We start from the raw sequence: 16355 nt of genomic DNA on the forward strand, positions 1-16355 counted from the left end.
CTGGACTACCTGGACTACAGCTTCACATTAAATTTAAATAATCGTTTCACGTTTGTAGTTCCCTACAATCTAATCTACATAAACATTTAGAATAAGGTGCTAAAAAGCAAGTTTTCAATATAATTTTCATATATTTACATAATTAGGTATTGTATGGTATTGGTATTTATTAGTTTCATTTCAACAGTGCGCCTATGTAATCATACAGCAGTTATCATTTTTGGACTATATCTAACGAAATATTATAAATAAAATAACCGAATAAATATATAGAAGTTTAGTTGATTATGTAAATATACCAGTATAAAATGTAGATAAATAAAAGCTTTAGTGGTGTAGAACCTTATCAACATTATCATTTGTAAAAAATAACCTTTGTACTGTACTAAAGAATGTTTAGCTTTAATCTCAGCCTTTCGTTTATTGTGGTATTGCTATCATTACTCATATCCTATATCTTTGTCGTGTTGAACAATAATTCAGGTGGGTGTAAGTACTAAAATGAAATCTGCTTTATATGTATCTGAAGTAACTTAGTAACAAATATGCCTGCACTTTTAATACTACGACATTGCAAACGAGCCTATGTGGCCCTTGAAGCCCCAATTAATACCCAATAGTATAACAATAACAAGTGTTTAACAAGCGTTTGCCAACCCATGTTCAATTGTTCATTGCCCTAAAATACCCCTCAAAAGTTGTTGGAAAATGTACCATAAAGAAAGTTTTATCAAATATGATCAAATTAAGTGGATATTGCTGTTCTTACTTTAAAAGTTATGTAATGTTGTTTTATTTTGTTCACAGATATCAAAATGGGAAAAAATGGTTTATTGTTTGTGTCAAATGCTGCAAAAGCGCACAATTATTGCTTGAAGGCCTCACAGTTTGTTCAAAAAGTGCTGTACATAAAGATTAATGAAAATTCTTTTAATACCTTGCCAGTTCTTAGTAGCCAGATATCTAATATTTATACAAGGGTACGTAATAAACACTAAGTATAAATATTAAGGGACTAATTATCAATCTTAAACTGGATCCAGATGGATGTAAGATTGTGTGTAATTTAGAGTCAACATGTGGACGGCACTGGGAGGGCCTTTGTGTTCACGCTAAAAACTGACAGCCGATGGATAAGGCACAAGCATTACATGTAATGCTCGTAGTGCTGTCCACGCACAGTATTCATGTTACATCACACAATAGATTACATTAATAATAATCAAGCTAAGACATGAAATAAATTTTATGTTCTTTTTACAGACATCATCATATTCCAAATTGGATGTTCGGTTGATAATTAAACCTATGGAAACAGTTAAAAATATTAGGACATATCACCCCATTGACCTAGTACTCTATGATAATGAGCTATCCTCAGAGATAGAAAAGCTGAAGAAATCAGTGGAGAGCCTTAAAACTGACTATCGGATACAAAGCATTGGTATTTTTTTTTTTGCACATTTGTATCATTGATATTATAGGACAATTTTACACAGAACGACCTAGTCCTATAGTAAGCTCAATAAAGCTACCATTGACAGTACAAATCATTGAGGTAACAATCAATGCAAAAATATTTGCTTTTAAACAAAAGACATACTATGACTGAACTGCCCATAATATCAGTGCCCACTCTGGAGGAGGGAAACAGCAAATCGGGCTTCTTGGAGAATAATTGGATTGGTATAAGCCCAACAGTGGGCGCATACTCACTGAAGAAGAAGAAAAGACTAAAAGAAGAAGTTCACTAGACTTATATTGACCGGGATATAGACCGTCATTACCTTTTGTATTATTTGTGAGCTCCCGATTTGTTTAACTGCGTCGAAATATCGGGAGCTCACAAATAATACAAAAGGTAATCACGGTCTATATCCCGGTCAATATAAGTCTAGTGAAACTAACCGTGAATCATTCAAAACTCTAAAAGAAGAAGTTGTTTCTACTCCTTACAGGACTTCAACTTGTTTCATTTGCCTTTGGTCTCGAAGTATGTTGGGCCTGCCATTCTAAATGTCTTCTTTGCTTTCAGGACAAGAGGGTGACCTTGAAAGTATACCTCAAGAGCCTGTAAAGCAATATGAGTATGTGGCACTGGGTGGGACATTCGACCGGCTCCACAATGGGCACAAAATCCTCCTGTCACAGGCTGTGCTGCGCTCGACCAAGCATGTCACTGTGGGGGTTACCGATGTTAACATGATTCAGTGTAAGTCTACTATCAGATTATACGGAGTTGTTAGTTTGTATAGTGTTGTAAAACAAACAACACCAAACAAAAGCCAGTCGTGGCTCACTTCGCGATTTTGTCGCGTCGCTACAAGTACAATACACCAATTTTGGTGTTTACGAAGTTTTGGTCGCGTGGTACAGGTTGCGATTGCGATAATTTCATTGTTTGGTATGCCTTCTCTATAGTAATAATAACTCAATGTAGAACGAATAGTAAAGATTTTTCAATATTTTATTTCATTTTCGAACATAAAAGCTTCCTTGAATTTAAATAACATTCAGTATTTTCAGTAACGAATCTATGTTTTTATACGTTGAACAAATTACAGATAAACGTTTTATTACAGCCAAAAAGCTCTTTGAATTGATAGAACCGACGGAAACGAGAATCAGAGCTGTGTTAGATTTCCTTACTGATATAAATCCCGACCTAGAGTACAATGTGCTACCCATACATGATTTGTATGGACCCACCAAAGATGACCCTAAGTTTCAGGTAAGCTTGGCTATGTGTGTCAGCGTCAGCACAAGGTTAAACAAATTTTGAGAAGAAAGTATATATTTCAAACACGTTTACACATAGGCTTTATGATTATTTAAATAAGGTAGAAAATCAAATGTGTAAAATCTGTCTAATAAGTAATGTATGTGGCTGCATGTGTGTGTGTGCGTAATAAAGGTAAAGGTGTAGCAGACATCCCACCTTTTTCTTTGAGCCGAAATTACTCAAGTAGCTTTACATGTTTCTGATTTGACCTAAAGTTTAATGGTAGATAATGCAAAAAAAACATCTTGAATGTATCATAGAATTTAATATACATACATGTTGTGGACTCTAAGATATTTGTATTACAGTTAATAGTAGTAAGCGAAGAAACCCAACGCGGCGCGCAAAAAATCAACGAAAAGCGAAAAGAGAACGGTCTGCCATTATTAGACACTTACGTCATCGGCCTCGCCCAGGACTCGAGTCCGCAGCGCTTTCACGAAGAGGAAGAGAAAGTGAGCTCCAGTAACCAGAGGATGCGGTTACTGGGCACCATGCTTAGGCCGCCTGTGGTAAGTAGTCTCTATATATTGCAAACGTATGTACTTCGGCCTCGCAGCGGACTCGTGAAGAGGAAGAGAAAATGACCTCCAGTTACCAAAGGATGCGGTTATTGGGCGCCAAAATTGGCCCTTCATTTTGAATGTTTTGTCTTATATAGCGATGGACATTTGTTAGCCAGGCTATAGTTTAATTTCTAATTAAACTTAGTGTTGCTTTAATCAAATTTAAAAATAATTTGTCTATTTGTAATGCTCAGTTCACTTATATTTACAGGAGAACAACAATATACCCGCGTGGCCTTATGTGATCGGACTGGCTGGTGGCATCGCCAGTGGAAAGAGCAATATTGCCGAGAAATTAAGGTAAGCTTTATTTTAAACCTAAACGCATAGAGCAAGCACTACATCCAATAAAGGTGCCTGCAGATGTGGCAAATGCGCCGGCGCACCATTCGCACACTCGCCTACGCCCTGCATATTGTATTATGTACAGTCGCCATCAGATATATCGAAGCGGCCAAGGTGCTCACAAGTATCTGAACACGCCTCTATTGTCAAGGTGCTAGAGCGCGTGTTCTGATATTTTTGAGCACTTCGGCCGCTCCGATATATCTGATGGCGACTGTACATGGTTCACGAATGGGAATGGTGAACTAGCGTCATTCGCCAAATTTGGAAGCATCTTCAGATTACCCCAATCTTTGGCTTTTAGTACGATTCGCAATGACTAAGGCCGTTTTTCTTTCAGAGAGGCTGCGCTATATTAGCCAAGCTATGTATTTAACACGTCTTCATTTGCACCTGAACCATGTTCAGTATGATTTTATTTGTAGAGTCGTAAGAGCGTGTCAAATATTTTCGCTATGATCGATATTATTGCCGGTGACTACTGGCCTATACTAAATTATTTATTAAAATCTGATTTCAGATTAAAAGGCGCCGCCATTGTGAACTGTGATACGATAGCTCATGACTTATACAAGCCAGGGTTACCGCTGAATCAGACGGTGGCTGATGCCTTCGGGGGCGACATTATCACGGACAGCGGCGAGGTGGACAGGCGGAAACTGGGGCAGATCGTGTTTAGCGATAAGGTTTGAAAGACTTTCTTGATGTTATAAACATTACATTGTATTTCTTTCGAGCTGGTGAGGTTCGCCTCACTCACGCTAAGTCTAAACTTCAGCTTAGATACTGGTTGAAAACGTCGTGAATCGAAACGTTCAAAACATGTCCAAGTTGGGGGTGTGGTAAACGAAAATTCGTAAACCCGATTCGTATAGAGCCTCTAAGACAACGAATCCTATTATCAGGAAAGCGGAAAATCGTGCAGACTGGAGAGCCTGGGTGCACAAAATAACGACCTCGTGGTCGCGACCCTCAGTCATGAGCATGAGGAATCGAAGAAGAAGAACGAAAGGCAATCTTTTACTAATTTGAGATTAAACTTACCTGTTTGCTGCTGACTGTAGGCAAATACATGTTTAAAATGAACCGCTTTTAATTCCAGGTGCAATTAGAAAAGTTGAACCGACTGGTATGGCCAGCGGTGATCGAGGAGGCCCAGAGAAGAGTTCAGGCTCTCGGGCAGGAAGGGTACAGGGTGGTGGTGATGGAGGCGGCCGTGATGGTGCGCGCCAAGTGGTACAACCAGTGTCATCAGCTGTGGGCCGTCATAATACCGCCAGAAGAGGTGAGATGATGGATTAGAGAGAGATGTCAGCACAGATAAAAGCCCTCGGGCAGGAAGGGTACAGGGTGTTGGTGATGGAGGCGGTCATGATGGTGCGTGCGAAGTAGTACAACCAGTTCCACCAGCTGTTGGGCGTCACCATACCACAAAAGGAGGTGAGATGATAGATTAGAGAGATGTCAGTACAGATACGTCCTCGGGCAGGAAGAGTACAGGGTGTTGGTGATGGTGGCGGCCGTGATGGTGCGCGCCAAGTGGTACAACCACTTCCATCAGCTGTGGGCCGTTATTATACCGCCTGAAGAGGTAAACCGATGTGTGCGTGTGTGATACGCGTAGGTCTCAATTTTATCAGCAGTCGGGGTGCGTCTTACTAGAGTTAAAGGATTTTGAACCTTCTGTACGCGCCACTCCGCGCTCGCGAATGCTCGCGACCACTGCCACTGCACTGCCCTTTAAATGTGGAGTGACAAATGTATAGAAGGTTCAAATTATTGATTCTAGAGGCGCTGAGATTAGATTAGACGATACTTGAAAATCATCACCTTCCCTTTTCGTCAAGGTCAAATAAAGTAAATAAACAGATACATTTGTAAATCATTATCCTCTCTCTACGTCAAACATGAAAAGTTATCCTTAAAATTTACTTGTTATTTAGGCGATCAAAAGACTACAAGAGCGCAACGGCCTTACAGAAGAAGAAGCGAGACAACGCATTGAATCCCAGCCTTCAAACCAAGAGCAAGTGTCGCAAGCTAACATGGTGTTCAGCCCCTATTGGAGCTACGAGTACACGCAGATGCAGATCGATCGCGCATGGCAACACTTACAGGAGTTATTGGATAGCAGGACGTGTAACTGCTAACAATATAAACTGAAATAGATGTCATATATTAAAGAAAAAGTGACGAAGCCCTCCTGTGGTGAAGGCCGGATTCGATCCGGCGTCTTTAGCAATCCGGGCTCTTGGCCACCCCGCCACGGCGGAACCCGTCCCAATTTCTCGACTATATGCCATATTACTAATAAATAAATAAGACTAGGCGTCTTTGACCAACTCTAAGGGCAAGCAGTACGCGCTTGCACCTCCTTTACGAATTCCTTACTGAATTACACACACGGAAAACAAATCAAAATATTTAACAAAATAATTTGATTTGTTCCCAAAGTTGTGTGCTAACAATTGTATATTAATTTTGTATCAAGCAAAAATGTCTGCCAACGATGCTATTAAGCTTAGAATAATTTAAAAGTGGAAAAAATTACGGTCTTGGATGTGACTTGAACTCACGACCACTGGATCACTAGCCCAATCCTCTGCCATCTGAGCCACCAAGACCTCATCCACGGATAGCAAATATTTCAACCATGTGGGCCTTTTAGGGAGGGGAGCTGTTTAAGAAGTATAACACTTACAGTAGATGTCGCTAGGGTGCCCTAGTCCCTAAAAGACGCTTATAGTGGAAATATTTGCTCGCCCAAATAGTACGAAAAATTTTCCACTTAAATTTATTCTAAGCTTAATAACAATACATTGTTAACCCTTTAAACGCTATACCTATCGTGAGCGTGAGCGTCGCGTCAACGTGAACGGGAAGATTGATGTTGGGCTGTAGCAGCGCGCGTCAGTTGCGTCTTTAGTGGTCAAAGGGTTAACCCTTTTTCAGGTCGCACCAATGTACAAGGTTTTCCCAAAAAATCCTAAAATATTCCAATTAATCCAGCTTTGGTGATTAATTTGAAGACAAGTGACGTTTATCGGAAGTGCAATCAAATTTTAACCTTAAATCGGAATGATAAGGTTGCAATTCAATATGTGGTCGATAAATCGTACTATGCCTGAAAAAGGGTTAAATTGTTACAAGGCCATCACTGACATGTCTGTCATTTACAACCTGATTTTCTTTTGGCTCTAATAAATTTTGATCGTTACAGAAATCCCGTTACAGATAAAGCCGGTTAAAGCTAAACGTATACTCTGGCACAGCGACCTTGTCATCAGAAAAAGGCGGCAAATTTAAAAAATGAAGGCGCGAATAGTTGAAATCCCATAGAAAATTTGAATTTCGCGCCTTTTTTACTGACAAGTTGGGTGTGTTTTAGTATAGATGGCGTTTTCGATGATGGTTACCTTTTTTGTAAAGGCGTAATACACCATCGCACCGCACCGCGACCTTGGAGCAGTTCTAGGAATAGGTAGTACTGGCGTGGGCTTCCACACTATCGCACCGAACCGTCAAAACGGTGCTATCCTACCTTACAGACTGCCGCACACGTGCGCCAGTGTTGCCAAGTGTCCCATATTTCCATGTTTTTAATTTTTTTTCATACACGAGTAGGTATGTAAATTATGCAGTCTGCCACGTTTTTAAACATGTATAGTCTGACTGGCAAACCAACTTTGTTAGTAGAAAAAGGAGGCAATTTAAAAAAATGTAGGCGCGAAGGTTTGATAATCCATACTAAAAATTTAAATTTCGTGCCTTTTTAACCGACTTCATACAAGGAGGAGGTATAAACTTCGAGTCGAGTACAATGCTCAATAAAAAATATCTTATTCTAAAAGATCTCCGCGAGCTGTACCGGGTGCAAAGGTGCCCATCACACTTGCAGGCCTTGCAGCATTACCACGTTGGATGGCGATGGCTAACCTTTGCACCAGGTACGAACCTGCCCAAACTGATTGGTTTGCCAGACGATAGATATGGCAGAACGGATATCTCTCTTTTAGATACAGAAAACAGGCCATTAACGACAATGAAAACGTACATAACGATACGTAGGTACCTATATAAGAAGCCACAATCAAAATTTATGTTTAAATATTGCATTGGAACTTATAACATGAATAAAATATATGTATTTTCATAACTAGATTGTCTCATTTAGTATTATTATGGAAATGTGATAGGTAGATAATGTAATGAGTATAATAACGTAAAACGAGTATTACAATCCCCTTAATTTGATTGGTCTACTCTACATTGATTTACTAGCTAATTGCTCAGATACGCTCGTTGCGCTACGTTGTTGCCCATTAGTTTCCACTTCCAGTAAAAATCCTCCGTGGAGACTTGATTGATCTCCATAACAGGCTATGAAACATATATGCTTGTCATGTATTTCGCTCTTTATTTTAGTATATCCTATCTGCGAAGCTAGAATCTTACCGACTACCAATTACGAGTCTACAAATGAAGGGAAAAGGACCGAATTTATTGTAAGTTCAATTATTGAAACTAAATTTATTTATTTTGACATAAATAGCTTGTTAGCCAACATAACACATACATTCATTTTACATTCTGCGAATGTGGACTGTGGAGTCCCCCAAACAACAATACACAAGACTGTTCGTGGTGCACTGAGGCAGATCTCCTGAGGGCTAGAAGTGGCAAAGCATTGGCAGGCAAAAATTTATTATTTAATTTACTGACAAGATTTGCTTGACCAACTATATTATATAAATCGTTGTCAATTGCGCTTGCACAGTTTTATCGTTGCGTGTGGATGGCGATCGCTCATTTTGGCAGTAATTCACGTATCTTGCTCGTGTGCGCACGTTAATTTTTCAAGTAAATTAATGAAAAATATAAAAGTTAATCCCTATTTCCCTTGGTCACGGCATCACGCGTGAACGGCTGGACCAATTTCGCTAATTATTTTTGTCTTGTGTTTGTTATTGTCAGAAGGTTCTTATGAGAAAAAATAAATAAGAAAGTTGCGTGGAACATAAGAAAATGGGTTATTCCCACTAGTTACTACCAAATTGTTACCAGGACTGGGGAAAAAAAACCCAGTTTGGTGGTAACTACTGGGAATTATTTTTCCCAGTAGTTACCACTGGTAAAAGGTGGGAATTTTTTTCTCAGTAGTAGCCACCAAAATTTTGTTATAGTTCAATACTAATAAATACAGGGTATTTTTTTAAAGTCACCTGCAATAATTTACAGGGCTAGAAGTAACAAAGCATTGGCAGGCAAAAATTTAGTTAAGAAGTTTGATCCCTTTACACTTACACGAACAAGAAGAAGTCAAAAATATAGGATTTGACATGTCGAGAAAAGTTAAAGACAAAGACATCTTTACACGAAACGACCTTAGTTGATGATATAGTCAGATTGGTCTAAAGCTCCTCCACACTCGTGCGCGAATTGCGGCGCAAAGCCGCGAAAGCGAGTGTGGAGTCTAGTTCGCTAATCAGCGAAATCGACTCCACACTCGCGCTTGCAGCTTCGCGCTGCGTAGTCTGGAGCGAGCTTAAAGGTTCCTCCACACTCATGCGCGAAGCCGCGAACGCGAGTGTGCAGGGCCCTTAACAGAGTGACAGAACTACATAGTCCGTCTAATGCCAGCTACACACGTAACAATATATCGTTGTAGATTATCGTTCATCGGTGGCAGTACTGGCAGTTGCAATTTTAGTATATAGTCTGTCAAGGGACTGTCTCATTTCAATAATAGACAGAGATAAAACTATCTTTGTCTTACACTAGTACTAGCACCCAAAAGAAAAGGATGAGTATAGTTTTTTTGTTCTCATTTACTGACAAGATTTGCTTGACCAACTATTAAATAAATCGTTGTCAATTGCGCTTGCACAGTTTTATCGTTGCGTGTGGATGGCGATCGCTCATTTTGGCAGTAATTCACGTATCTTGCTCGTGTGCGCACGTTAATTTTTCAAGTAAATTAATGAAAAATATAAAAGTTAATCCCTATTTCCCTTGGTCACGGCATCACGCGTGAACGGCTGGACCAATTTCGCTAATTATTTTTGTCTTGTGTTTGTTATTGTCAGGAGAAGGTTCTTATGAGAGAAAATAAATAAGAAAGTTGCGCGGAACATAAGAAAATGGGTTATTCCCACTAGTTACCACCAAATTGTTACCAGGACTGGGGAAAAAAATCCCAGTTTGGTGGTAACTACTGGGAATTATTTTTCCCAGTAGTTACCACTGGTAAAAGGTGGGATTTTTTTTTCTCAGTAGTAGCCACCAAAATTTTGTTATAGTTCAATACTAATAAAAACGGTATAAATACAGGGTATTTTTTAAAGTCACCGCGGTAAATATGTATGTATGTCATACTGAACAACTTTTACTATGGATGGAACCAATACCAAAATCGCGAAAAAAATTGACCCTCCCATACAAATAATCAACATCAGACCAGCCAAAATGTATGACACAGCCAATTTTTTAAAATAAATTTTGCTTTAACAAATTATTCTAAATTGATTAGTGTTTCATTTCAGTAAAATGCCTTGAAAATGATCAAAAATACTAAAACAAAGTGTTTAATTACCTCATAAAATCACTTGAAAAATAGTCTAAATGGATGATTAAATTTATCCTTACATAAGTTTTAGCTTGTACCGGTTAAACTGATGTAATATAATTATCTATTACTTATAATTATCTATTAAAGCACTGTATATTTATACTATACTATTTATATTATACTGTTTTTATTTTTTTTGAGATACAGTAATATTTATTAAGCAGAGAAAATAAAACAAACTAAACACAATATCAATCCACAGCGCAGGCTTCGTCATAGTTGCTACACACAACAATAGTATCCACAACACGCTTCGTCAAAAATGAAAAAAAAAAAAATCTCTAATCTGTTTTTATTAGTATTGAACTCTTACAAAATTTTGGTGGTAACTTCTTCTTCGTCGTTCCCTCATGACTGAGGATCGTGACCAAGAACTATATCCCTCCATTTAACGCGATCAATGGTGGTAACTACTGGGAAAAAAATTCCCGTCTTTTACCAGTGGTAACAACTGGAAAAAAACCAAACCGAGATGTCGACTACTGGGAATTATTTTTGGTAAAAGGTGGGAAAAAAATCCTGGTAGTTACCACTGGTAACAACTTGGTGATAACTAGTGGGAATAGCCCTAGAAAATTTTAGAAAACTTAAGGACCATATTAACTTTGAGAACATGGATGACATGTTTCTTTTCTTGCGTGAGCTTCTGCGGAGAACTGACGAACCTTCGATTTATCTGCACAGTATGAAATCGCTACGATATATAGTTACGTGTGTAGCCAGCAGCTAACTTCACAGGTCTAGAATGACGCTTCTAGGTCTGTCTGTGGCTAACATTGCACCGACAAGGCACCGACTTGAACAGAACAAAGTGTGGGAGTGTCATTATAAACGTCATATTTTGATAGAAATTTGACATAACGGATGACATTACCTCACTTTGTCATTGCAAATGCCATACAGAGTTACCTTGGTCCGACTACAACAGCCTGACTGACTAAATCGTCAGTACTTAATAGATAATGAAAAAATATATTCTGACAAGCCAATTTTGTCAGTAGAAAAATGCGCGAAATTCAAAATTTGTACGGGAGATCGATCGACCGCGCCTGAATTTTCAAATTTGCCGCCTTTTCCCACTGACAAAGATGGCTTGCCATAATATAAATACTCAACCCTTTTCAAACATTCTTTCAAATTAAGTTCAGTCATCTAAATCTAGTGGCGCTGATGTGAGCTGTAGCCCTCACAAGACCCGTTCCTCCGCAATTTGAAAAAATCCTAAAACTGATTCGATAAAAAAATTCAATAACATGCGCTGGCATCTGGCATAGAAGGTAGGATCCTATAGAAGTGGCCTACCGCGTGCGCCCGTGAGGCACAGAACATAATATTTGCAATGCGACAATATGATTGGTCGAGTAGATTTGTAGCCCACCATAAACCATACAAATTTACGAAGGGGAATTAAAAAAATGTGAGACTGTAGGACAAACAACAATAACGCTTTCTCTGCTACTCCTACTGAAAGATAGACTATCCCGTTCCGATAGCCCCCCCCCCCCCCCCCCACTACTCAAGCCTAATCCAGTTTTATACTAGATTCATGCATGTTCACAGAATTTCACGAATTTTTTTTTTTTTTAATTTATTTTCAAAAAAGTATAACACATTTTAAACTTATACAAGTTTCGCCAAACTTGCGTTTAACGGCGAAATGGTGCACTCATTTTCAATGTTAGTACCTTAATCTAAATTTAATGATTAACTTATATTACTAAGGTTAATACTTTTATATTACATTAACAAAGTGTAAGTTGTAGGTATATATGTTGTTGTTATTCTTTAAGAATTTATTTGTAGTTTTACATGTATGTAAAATGTATGATTTTGGTGCAATAAAGGATATTTATTTATATACAATATTTACCTATCTTATATATTTAGTCATGCGTTGTACCCAATAGCAACTTCTTAATTTTTGATTTAAAGATGTTTTTACTAGCACACTCGTCTTCTATTGATAAATTGTTCATTATTCGCGGTGTGATATACTTGCGCATCCTTTTACCATAGTAGTTGCTAGCGGTTGGTTCCATGTATTTACGACGTTTTAACCCCCTCGACGCTCGGGTGTATACTCGCGGAGTTTTGAATTCGGGATTTTTAAATTGATCAGTTGCTATTAAGTACTTAACTTTATCATGCACTGGCAGGATGTTCAATTTCTTAAATAAGATCGTGTAATCGTTACTACAGTTTGCTCTAGTTTTTTTGTCTATTATATTTTTTATCAATCGTAGTTGTAAGTTTAATATTTTATCCAAATAAGTTTTGAAGGTGCGTCCATAAGCTATTAACCCGTATCCAATAACAGCGTCAGCCAGTGCATGGTATAACATTCGTAATATTTTATTATTAACTATATTTTTTAAACTAATAATTTTACATAATATAGACCGTAGTCTATTACATACTGTATCTATGTGTATTTTCCAATTAATGTGTTTATCTATAGTTAGGCCTAAGTATTTAAATTTATCAACTACTTCTATTAAGTTACATTTACAGTCCCGCTTCTCGACATGTAAACAATCGTATGTATGACCAATAATTTTAATGGGCTCTTGACTTGGTTTTATATATGGTGATTGTATGAGTAGAAATTTGGTTTTTTCGGTGTTCAATATTATACCGTTATCGTGTGACCATTTGAGTACATTTTCGAAATCCTGCTGTATGTATAGATTGAGAACTAGAATTTTTTATAGAGAAATATCAAAAACTCAATATTGAAATAAAGTAATGTATTGTTACAGGTAAATTTAATAAATGTCAACTTAAAAAATAATGGTTGGAATAATATTTTAAGCATGGGGCATTGGTCAGACATGTTTTATAGTCTGAGTAAGTTACCTCTGTTAACACACACAATATCGAACATTGAAAACGAAGATCATGATATAGAAGATACCGTACCATATCATTCAAATATTATTGTTATCTATTGTTTAAACTTTGAAGAATTTGATGAGTCTTTAACAAAGACAACAGAAAGTCCGTATTGGCATCCTTTAGGAAATGTTGTTGTTCTGTTTAGAACAATTCTAAACGACATAACTATAGCAAAAATATTCTTTATTTTGTGGTATTTCAAATCTCCTAATGCTGCAATAATACAATATGACGATGACAAAGAAGTACTATATTTGTCAAGTTTTGAGCCTTATGTGTACGAAAATTACACACTTCCATTAGTATTTGGGTGTTGGACTACGAAAAAAATCGGCATACCAATTGATGGTTTTCAAAATGGATTCGCGTGTGAAGAAGGATGTTATAATGTATCTTCCCAATCAAAGTTTCGAGCTAACAATCTGGGCACCTGCATTGGATTTTATACTCGATCGATACCCTACAGTGAGTTAAAAATTGTAACCATTCTTGATTTGTTTGAGCCCAAAGGCAAAAATCTCCACGGGTTTCCTCTACGAGCGTTTACGTCAGAAGTTAAACCATTTCTTACAATAGAAGAGAAAGCGAATAATACATATTCAATTGGAGCAAGAGATGGAGAGTTGTGGAAAGCTATAGCAGAAGTCATGAATTTCACCATTGATCTATCTCCGAGCGCTAGCGTCATGAAACTACCATTTAATTTCGAATTAAATATCCAACAAATTTTCTCATTCGGGCATAGGAAGGCAGATCTTTTCCTTATACCAATATATCAAATGGATTTAATAATTGTAGCATTGGATCAAACATTTATCATAGCTGATAGTGGAGTTTGTTTAGCAGCTCCTAGAGCAGAATACGAAACTATTTTATTTGATTTTAAACTCTTACAGAACAATTACACCATGATCATAAATTTCATTTTAAGTTTTTTAGGATCTTGGATAGTGTTTTCAGTTTTCAATTTTGCAGAAAAAGGTGACATAAGTTTAGATCAAATAGGCAAGGATTTCCTAAATTGTATACGAAATATTCTAATTATTTCATTGTTAAAACCTCCTAAAAAGGGGTCCTTTCGAATATTTTTAGGCTTTAGTCTGTGGAGCTACTTCATTTTAAATTTCGCCTCTCAAGCAGCTATTACTTCTTTTTTCACGGCCATGAAGAAAGGAAAGGAAGTAGAAACTTTCGAGGATGTAATTGAAAAGGGATATATTATTGAAGGTTTTGCATCACCAGATGTAGTCCTTCCAGATACAGAAGACAAATTTAGAAAGATTAACTCCAAATTAGTACCAATTAACAATTTATTTACATGTATAGAAAGAATGAAAAATGACAGCAGGAGATTTTGTCTCATAGATTGTGAAGTGGGACGGTATTTGGAAAGAAATGAATTAAATTATAAAGGTCAACAATATTTACATATAATTAAAGACAAAATACATAATCACTATTTAAATATGGTATTTCCTAAACATTCTCCCATGACGGAGCATTTTAACAAACATATGATGGCAATATTTGAAGGGGGTCTTGTAAGAAAATGGGAACAATATCGTTTTAGTGAACTAAAACAAGAGATTCCAGTAAAGCCTTTAGGCACGGAAGAACTTTCAAGTATTTTTAAATGCTATTTTCTTTTTTTGGGTTTTACTTTTATGTTGTTTGTTGCCGAAGTAACCTTTGGTAATTTAAACAAAATTATAAAAAGAAAGACATGTAGCTACTCAAAGTGATAAACGTGTAGGACAATGGACATTGAGCAGCGTGGGGGGTAAGAGTATTAAATTGTACCTAAAGACATTAATTTCAATTGAATAGATATAAAAAAATAGTACATTACTACAGAGGCCGGGAAGTAAGGGGTTGCCGGCCGAATGCATATATACGGCCGAACGTAGTGAGGCCGGATAGTTATGAGGCCGACAACCCCTTTTCACGCCGATGTATGTATAGTGCTTTTCTCAAACATGCAATGAAATAAATAAAGAAATCTCCTCGAAATCAAAATATAACTACCACCTGTACCTATCTTTATCACACGTGTCGTATATTTTAAACATGTAGTTAATCAATTTATTACACAAATGTTCAAAGGTATATCTATGTATCTTTGATTTTTCGCCTTGCATCCTTCTGACTGTAGTTTTAGCCACATAACTAAGATTACATCGTTTTTTATGTTGATGTTATGCTTCACATACATCGTTGCCTTAAACATGGAGTATAATTAACAGGTATTCATTTAATATTTTCGTCGGAACTCATATTAAATAACACAATAAACAACGCACAATAAATCCAATAAAATAGAATTACAGATACACAATGAAAAATGTTCAACTTTTCCTCCATAACGATAAAAAAAACACCAACGCGTGTTTGAGTAGACATTTTTACCGCTAATATTTAAATGAAATATAGTTTGTCAAAGGACTGTCTCATTTCAAACATAGACAGAGATAATCATACTATCTTTGTCTTACACTGGTACTAGCACCCAAAAGAAAAGGATGAGTATAGTTTTTTTGTTCTTATTTACTGACAAACTGGTTTGACTAACTATATTTTAAATCTGTATTTGAAGGTAAATTTGCAATTCAATATTATTGGAATTTGTTAATAATGTAACATTTATATATTTTTTGTAAATTCGATACAAATAAAACTGCAAAATATATTAATTATCGTTTATTGTTTTTTTTAAGGGGTATTGGCAGAATGTCATTCGGAACCATAAGCAAATATTGGTTATAGTTTTTTTTTTTGGCTGAATGCCATGATGCTGTGTCACAAATATATGTGAAATGGAAATTAAAAAAGAGCCACTTCCCGGCCTAGGCCTGCAACTTTGTATGAAATTTCATTACAGGCCCCTCGTCTAGCCGCGCCGGAGTCGTGATACTTCCCAGCCTAATATAAAGAACGTAATATCAATATTACATAGCATGTTTGAGAAAATTCATTTCCGGTAAATATTCACTTGGATACAGATTTGGCTGACCTCCACACTAGGCAATGCCTTTGCACATTGTTACACTTTGTCATTGCAAATGCCATGCACTATGCAGTTAGTCCGACTCGTCCGACTCTAGAACCGAGTCCGTGAGTGTGAAATCGGCTTAAGTAGGCT

At 37.0% G+C, this 16355-nt stretch overlaps 2 protein-coding genes across 5 annotated transcripts; both read left to right on the top strand.

Annotated features, from left to right (window-relative positions):
• LOC134746172 (bifunctional coenzyme A synthase) lies at positions 1–7799 on the top strand. 4 transcript variants are annotated; one of them, XM_063680484.1, is made up of 10 exons: positions 1–146; positions 808–980; positions 1264–1444; positions 2036–2212; positions 2565–2731; positions 3091–3294; positions 3560–3648; positions 4214–4379; positions 4796–4978; positions 5637–7799. In XM_063680484.1, the coding sequence occupies exons 2-10, from the start codon at positions 816–818 to the stop codon at positions 5841–5843; spliced, it is 1539 nt and encodes a 512-aa protein (XP_063536554.1). In that variant the 5' UTR covers positions 1–146; positions 808–815; the 3' UTR covers positions 5844–7799. The 4 variants fall into 4 exon arrangements, with proteins under 4 accessions (XP_063536554.1, XP_063536555.1, XP_063536552.1 ...); XM_063680485.1 differs by having other exon boundaries at positions 14–96; XM_063680482.1 differs by having other exon boundaries at positions 31–483.
• Positions 7800–13040: 5241 nt separating this feature from the next.
• LOC134745867 (uncharacterized) lies at positions 13041–14958 on the top strand. The gene has a single exon (XM_063679961.1). The coding sequence runs from the start codon at positions 13135–13137 to the stop codon at positions 14956–14958; it is 1824 nt and encodes a 607-aa protein (XP_063536031.1). The 5' UTR covers positions 13041–13134.
• The last annotated feature ends 1397 nt before the right edge of the window (positions 14959–16355 follow it).

This window comes from Cydia strobilella, chromosome 12, assembly GCF_947568885.1.
Source record: "Cydia strobilella chromosome 12, ilCydStro3.1, whole genome shotgun sequence".
NCBI classification, from domain to species: Eukaryota; Metazoa; Arthropoda; class Insecta; order Lepidoptera; family Tortricidae; genus Cydia; species Cydia strobilella.

What these genes read in the sequence shown, in the direction of transcription:
- LOC134746172 (XM_063680482.1), top strand. Translation starts at nt 393, where the DNA reads ATGTTTAGCTTTAATCTCAGCCTTTCGTTTATTGTGGTATTGCTATCA. An exon ending in CGTGTTGAACAATAATTCAG is followed by an intron (nt 484 to 807) that starts GTGGGTGTAAGT and finishes TTTTGTTCACAG; the next exon opens with ATATCAAAATGGGAAAAAAT. An exon ending in AATATTGCCGAGAAATTAAG is followed by an intron (nt 3,649 to 4,213) that starts GTAAGCTTTATT and finishes ATCTGATTTCAG; the next exon opens with ATTAAAAGGCGCCGCCATTG.
- LOC134745867 (XM_063679961.1), top strand. Translation starts at nt 13,135, where the DNA reads ATGGGGCATTGGTCAGACATGTTTTATAGTCTGAGTAAGTTACCTCTG.